This window comes from Apis dorsata, unplaced genomic scaffold (genome assembly GCF_000469605.1).
Source record: "Apis dorsata unplaced genomic scaffold, Apis dorsata 1.3 scaffold_997, whole genome shotgun sequence".
Lineage (NCBI taxonomy): Eukaryota > Metazoa > Arthropoda > Insecta > Hymenoptera > Apidae > Apis > Apis dorsata.
Window position 1 is genome coordinate 156,719 of NW_006264098.1, and position 7,914 is coordinate 164,632.

At 21.2% G+C, this 7,914-nt stretch overlaps 1 protein-coding gene across 2 annotated transcripts; it reads left to right on the plus strand.

The window, feature by feature from the left end:
• Positions 1–576: 576 nt before the first annotated feature.
• LOC102678823 lies at positions 577–4,288 on the plus strand. 2 transcript variants are annotated; one of them, XM_006624210.2, is made up of 4 exons: positions 577–1,137; positions 1,300–1,434; positions 1,517–2,460; positions 2,540–4,288. In XM_006624210.2, the coding sequence occupies exons 1-4, from the start codon at positions 801–803 to the stop codon at positions 4,253–4,255; spliced, it is 3,132 nt and encodes a 1,043-aa protein (XP_006624273.1). In that variant the 5' UTR covers positions 577–800; the 3' UTR covers positions 4,256–4,288. The 2 variants fall into 2 exon arrangements, with proteins under 2 accessions (XP_006624273.1, XP_031370307.1); XM_031514447.1 differs by having other exon boundaries at positions 995–1,133.
• Positions 4,289–7,914: the final 3,626 nt, after the last annotated feature.

Below are 7,914 nucleotides of genomic sequence, written 5' to 3' on the forward strand. Positions count from 1 at the left end.
AATTTTAAAATTAATAAAATAGTATTTTTAGTATTATGATTTTGATTAGATTAGGAAAATTTCATTATAAGTATTTTAAAATAAAATATTTTTATTTTTATAAAAAAAATTATAAAAAAAAAATAAATAAATACTATTCCTAAACAAAATTTATTTTTTACAAAATATTTTGTTATTTATAATGTACATTTTACTGAAAATAATATTATAAAATATAAAAAAATCATTTTTATATTATCAGTTATTTTATAAAATCAGTTTTTAATGATTTAATTGAAAATATTTTACTTATAGTTCATAACACAAATATATTCAAAAAAATTTATAGAAAATATAATTCTTTTTTTCTCAATTTACTTATTTAAAATTTATATTATTTCAAAGAAAAAATTCTAAAAAAATTCAAAACAAAAAGAAATATACAAATAAAAATAATAATATATATTATAAAAAAATATAGCATTTAGTTTTTATTTTTATTAATTTTTATGCATTTAGATTTTCTCCATGAGTTAATATTATCCAAATATATTGCCTTTTACATATCTTATATCTTTCCCCACCACCTGTTGCACAATGATTTAAAGTTTGAATTCGTCGGTTAGAATCACTTGATCTGAGTGCATGACTGTATGCATTGAAGAAAAGGAGAATTGGGCGTTATATATTACGTGAATTTGAGCTTGTATGTTGCAACCTATTGATATGTTAAATATATAATGCAATTTATGAATATATTGTATTTTAATTTTTTATATTAATTTCCAAATTTTTAAAAAGAAAGTAAATATTATCGTGAAATGAGTGATTCTGGAAGTAATATTAAATATAAATGGACTCCTGAAAGTACTTCATTATTAGTATCAGTATGGTCAGATAGACAAGTGCAAAAGCAACTCGAATATGCTTCGAAACCACAACTTATTTGGGAAAGTGTTGCACGATATATGAAAAAAAAAGGCTACAATGTTTCGGGTAAACAATGTCGATCTCGAATGAAACAAGTTTTAGTTTGTTATCGGGAAGCTAAAAGAGCTGGTACTCGAGCTGGAGTAGAACAATATTATGAATCAATAGATAGAGTTCTTAAAAATAAACGTATCGAAGAAAATAATTTTATTGGTATAGATACTGTAGGTAAAGTATAGCGAAAAAAAAATTTATAAATTTATATTATTATCTTTTATTTATTTGATTTATTGACATTTTAATTATGGAAATAAATAATTTAAAATTTAAATTAATCAGTTTTGATAGTACATTTCTTATTAAAAAAAATAATTATAATTTTTTTATTAGATGCAACAATAAATATTAAATCTCCTCCAAAAGAAGTAAAAACAAATAAAAATTTGCAAATGAGACATAAACTTCAAGAACCTGTGCCATCACTTCATCGGACGGAAGCATTATCACCTACTTGGACATTAGGACGTAAGAAATATATTTCCTTATCAAATATTATTTTGAATGAAAAAATTTTAAAAAATTTAAAAATATTTTTAAATTTTATTAGGTGAAAATGAATATCCTGATTCTCCTGAATCAAATGAAACCATAATCGATGCTCGACCATATAGAATTTTTTCTCCTACAAGAAATGTAGCTATCAATACTAATGAACAGTTAACTCAGATAGCTGGCAAATCAACACAGTGCAATTCTTTCTCAGCAGAAGAACGATTAAATCCAAATTATAAACAAAATCATTTAATAACAAATTTTAATTATGGAGAAATACCCTTTCAGAATACAGTACAAAATGTGCAAAATCAAATAATTCAAGAGAATATGCAACAAAATCAAAATATGCAACAAAATTATATGTGCAATCAACAAAGTATGTTAGTAAATAATTTAAATTTTCAACAAAATCTACAAAATTTGAATCAAAGTTTAAGAACACAATCTATAAATGTACCAATGCATGGTAATTTAATACAAACTCCTGATTTAGAACATATAATTCAACAAAATCAATTGCAGTCAATAATATCTGCAAATAATCATGCAATGCCTCAGGAACCACGCAATTTTTCAACTCAAATACCTGTTTTAACAGATACAAAACAATACAAAACTGAATCTTTATCTTCAGATCATTCATCTCAAAATTTAGATGTATCTCAAAATTTAAATGATGCTTTTTGTCTATCCAAAAATGACAATAAAACACAAAATTTAAATGAAAATTACAACAAAACAATACAAGCAGCTAATCTGTTAAGAATGCAAAATTCAGAAATTTCTGTAATTACAAATAATGCAACATATAATGATGATAGTTTATTAGAATTTTTAATAGATTCACCAACTCCATCAGAAAATGATATTAAATCAAAAGATACTGCTATTAATACAGATAATATTCCACATGTGCCATTAAGAAAAAAGAAAGTTGAAAAACTAGAACAACTTATGTTAAATGCTATTAATTCTCAAAATGAAGTCGTTAATAAAGTAAGGCACTATTTTTTTTATTAATTTATTTAGAAAAAAAATTTCAAAAAATTTCTTTATTAATTCTATATTATTTCAGATTCTTGCTGCACAAAATGATATGGTAACAAAATTTTTAGATATAGACAGAGATCGTCAAAACAGGCTTGAAAATCGTTTGGATGATTTATTAAAAGTTGTTCATGCTTCTATGCTTACAAAACAAACTTCAGAAACCGATATTGAAATGATGATACCTCCACCACCACCTGAACCAACAATAACATCTTTAGCGCCTCCTCCAAAACCAGGTGTTCCACCTCCAAAATTAGATTTAGTTCCTCCAAAACCGTGTCGTGTACCTTGTACAATGCCAAATTCTAACATTGAATTAATTGCACAAAATACTATAGTAACAAAACCAGGTATAGTATCACCTATATCTAGTCCAATAAAAAAGCCAGGTACCATATGGTCAAAATTGGGACCAGTATCGCAATCTCCTTTTGTGAAAGCTCAGCAACGATTAGGTTTACAACCTAGTGCATCTACAGAAATTCGAACTCGATCATCTGCAGAAAGACGCATAGCTAAAGAAATGCAAAGAGCTATAGATACAGAAACTTTGATATTTGAGACTAAAAAATTTTTAGAAATAGAAAAAAAATTGGAAGAAAAAATAGAAAATGCTCGTCTTGAAACAACACTAAGCCAGAATTTACATGCACGAAGGAGATTATTTACACAAAGAGAACCTACTGCAGCAATGATTTTAACTGCTGCATTTTTGGAAAATGAATGCCGTACTGCAGAACAACTTATGAATTATTATGATACCATAGATACGAATAAAAAGAATTTAAAAAATATTGATGATGATTTATTAGCAGGTCAAGGTGAAAGTTATGAACATTTGCGACAATTGAATATAAAGACTACTTACATATCTGATAAACCTTGTGATACATCTACACCAGCAAAATTAGAAATTGCTTCTAATAATAATAATGAAAAAACATCTGTAACAGTACCTAAACAGACAATTCAACAATTAGCTCAATTTCTAATGAATGCAGGAAGGTGGAAAAATGTTGGAATACAAAATGAACAGCAAAACCTTGAACATACAATTCAATCAAACATACAAAAACATCATGTAAATGTACAAAGTATACATCCAAGTTCTAATGAAGTATTCACAACAGAAAAACTTAAAGAATTTCATAAAAAAAATGACCAAAATCATATTGGAGACAGAATATTAAACAAATATGAAGATCCAACAAATGCATATAGAACATATGATTCATCATATAATACAATAAATCAAAAATCTAATTATCCTAGAGGTTTTATGAAATCAGAAACAAACATTAGAAATTTAAAACAAGATGAAATATACAAACCTATTGAATTGAATATATGTAGTAATCCTATATCAGATCATAAACAAAGTGTACGTTTCATGGATGAAGCATTAGTTGAATTACAACGTATGTATATTGAAACAATGTCTAAAGAACAAGAAATGAACGATAGCTTACCTTATGTATCGAGCAAAGTCAATACACTTCCACTTGAAAATCGACAAATGATTGAAAAATATATTCATGATATAATACCAAGAAAACAATTAAAAGATAATAAAGACAAAGATACTACTACTGATTCTGATAACGATGATGAATTTTTAGATACTACTACTACTATGCCTGCAATTCCACGTCGAAGTTCTCTTACATCAACTGGTACTACATCTATTGAAACTACACATTCTATAAAATATATGAAACCAGATAATTGTGTAGTAAGTTAAATGAAGAAAATAAGATATTTTATTTTAGTTTTATTTTATATAGAAATTAAATAACAAATAATGTTAAACTTTTTTTTTAAATGTTTTTATATAAGTAGAAAAAGTAAATTTTTATTTTTAATGTAAAAAAAAATGTTGCAATATTTGATTCAGAATATTGAAAAATTATTTAGATACATATTTTTGTGCAATATATTATTTTCTAGTTACATTTCAATAAAATATTTTCTAATAGTATATAGATACATTAAAAAAAAAAATACATATTTAAAGATAATTAATGTAATTATATTAGTAAATAATTTTTTTTTTAAGAAGAATAAATTAATCTTTTATTAATAATATGTGCATTATTATAATTAATTACATCTTAAATTTCATTTTAGTTCAGAAATGTTAAATATAATATAATTTTTAATGAAAATATCAATTTTTTCTGTATTTTTTATTTTTCATTTGATAATCAATAATAAAAATTATATTTTTGATTGAAAAATTTTTCTTATTGATCATTGTTAAATAAATTAAAGTGTTAAGAATTCTATTATTTTATCACGTTAAATATATATTATATATAATTTAATATATATTTTTATATATAATTTGAATTACATAAAATTAAATTTTTTTAATTCTTATATCTTAAATTCGTTGACATATTTATGAATAATAATATTTATTTAGATTTTTCGTTACAAAAAGTTTTAACATTGCTGAAAATGAACGATTGATTGCGAATTTCTTACCCATTATACAATCTTATTATTGTAACAGAATTATAAAATTACAAATTTTATATTAATATAAGAAACAAATAAATTAATAATAAGAAACAAAATGTATATAATGTATTGGAAATAATATCATTTTCAATAATAATATTGGAAAATAATATTAATAAGATATATTAGAATAAATAAATATAATTTTTATTATAACATTTTGAACACATTTTGAAATAATAAATGACAGATGTATATTTTAAACTTCCATCCATATGTTATAATATTTTATAATATTTTTAATATCAATTTTAATCAAGATACATTTTATTTACATGATATTGTAATATGTAATATAATATTGATTATAATATTGATTTATATATTTATTAAATGATAATAATAAGCTGAAATTGAAAAAAGTTAATAAATTGTTAAATTGTTGAAAAATAAAATTTATTGTATTTTTATATGATATATATTGTTTATATATTCATTCAACATTGAGAATTAACATTAGATAAATTTATGATGTGTTCCTTTATCATTTATCCTTTATCATTTTAATGACCTTGAAATGTATGTTTGTAAGAAATATTTTAATTTAGCCTTATATATTTATATTTTATATTATATATATTATATTTTAATCAACACGAATTTAATAAAAGATGATTTAAGATAAGATGAGACTTTTTTTTTCTTCTTTTTATGAATTAGTTTAAAAATATGACAATCTATATGTATCAAACAGCAAAATTTTTATTATTTTTTATTATTTATCATATAGAATATCAATATATTCGTGGGATATTTTTTTAGATGATTGATTTTACAAGCCAAAATAAATACGAAATGTTAGCATACAAAAATACTATCGTATTTATTAAATTATAAGCATTATATATAATTTTTTCTCCACTGCCATTGTATTTCATTCTCGCCTTGATTCATCTAATCAAAATTTAAATTGTTTATAATTTAATAAATAAATTTCAATCAACATTTTTGTATATCAACTTTTATTTTTTTGTTTTGACGTGTAGAATCAATTCTCAAAAAATATAAATATTTAAATATTATTATATTTTAGTGATTTCTTCTATAAATTTCTTTCAATTCCAAAAAAGTTTTCGACGGTTTTTTTTTAATTAATAAAATACGAAATGGGAAAATATGAAAATAGGTCATATGATTAATTACTTTTTTCATTATATAGAATATATTAGAAATTATAAATGTCTTCTGAATAATTGTTAATTTCATTTTTATAAATACAATAAAAAAATATATTTATTATTTATTATTATTAGTGCAAAGCAGATTGGAATGGCAATTATTCCTTAACTTTTATAAAAATATGAATAAACGGAATATAATATATACAATTTTTGTTTTATTTTTATCTTGCAGGAAAAATGATTTAAATAAAAATTATACGGAATCAAGGAAAAAAAAGATTTATATTGTCTTAATTTATATTATTTTGTGATATGTTCATTATCTAAATAATCTATTCAATGTTGAATTTTTTAAATAAAACTTATATTTTTTATTGTCATATAATTTGCATTAAAATGTTTTTTAAATATATTTTTCAAAATAAATCAATAATACTTAAAAATATAAAATATAAAATTATAAAATAATAAAATCGGAATATATAAACAACAATATTACAGTAAATAATTTTTGAAGATAGATTTGTATATCAAAACTGTGAATTTAAAGATTTTATTATTAGTATAAAGTCCCTATAAATATTATATGTATATTATTATATGATATACATAAATGCAATATAATTATCTCTTATATAATATAATATTATTATATTATTATAGTATATCTATCCCCCAGTATAAATACATGTATGTTGACGATATATTAACGAAAAGTAATATTAAAATCATATTTTTAAAAATATTTCAATGCAAAAAATATAAATTTCAATTAAAAAATTCAACGTTGAAATCTACAAATCCGCTTAAAAACATTACAAGATAATATAATTGACAGAACGATTTACCTTCTTGACATCATATAATTTTTGCCTGAAATATTCGTATTTATTGAGATATTTGGTCAGATAAAATGGAATATCCTGTATAAATGATTTTATAAATATATATTTAAATTTATAATTATATAAATTTAATTTTTAAATAAATCTATTTTAAAAATGAATTATATTTCTTAAAGTGAATTTAATATATATAAATATATATTTTATATCTAAAAACTGTATATGATTTATAACATTATTAACATTACTGTACGATAATTTTTAAATTTTAGGTTCGGTAATAAAACCGGTGAATAATGGTACGATGACAGGAGTTTCTTCTTTTTTATTATTTATGGTATTTATGATATAAAAAAAGAATGGCTGTGCAACAATGAAATCGAGTGGAATTTCCAAAGACAATTTCAAAAAAATGGCACCTGAAACAAAAATAACATGCAATTTAAACTATATTGTGAATAATATAATGAATAATAATTGTGAACTATATAATGAATAATATGCAAGCTAAATTAAATTAGCTAGTTTAAAAATAAATATATAAAATATTTTACATATTTTTTAGAAAAATAAGAGAATAAAGGAAAAATAATAGAAGAATGCGTGTATATATATATATGTATGTATATATGTATAAATATATAATATATAAATAATTACAATTTATAAAATTTGATTATAAAATACAGAAATAAATATTTAATTTTATACATGTATTTTGTCATATAGGATAAATTATTTTTTAAATAATATATATAAAAATTTTTTTTTCACCGTTTTCATTGTTATTGATAATTTTTGATTGACATTGATTGAAATTGACGTAAGTTATGGATATTCATTAAAATTTATAATTAATATATGTATGTATATATAAATATATACATAGATACATATAAATATAAAATATG

Bases quoted from the DNA above. Each gene is read 5' to 3' on its own strand.
- LOC102678823 (XM_006624210.2), top strand. From the start codon at position 801: ATGAGTGATTCTGGAAGTAATATTAAATATAAATGGACTCCTGAAAGT. The intron at 1,435-1,516 runs GTAAGAAATATA...AAATTTTATTAG, and splicing joins ACCTACTTGGACATTAGGAC to GTGAAAATGAATATCCTGAT. The intron at 2,461-2,539 runs GTAAGGCACTAT...ATATTATTTCAG, and splicing joins AAAATGAAGTCGTTAATAAA to ATTCTTGCTGCACAAAATGA.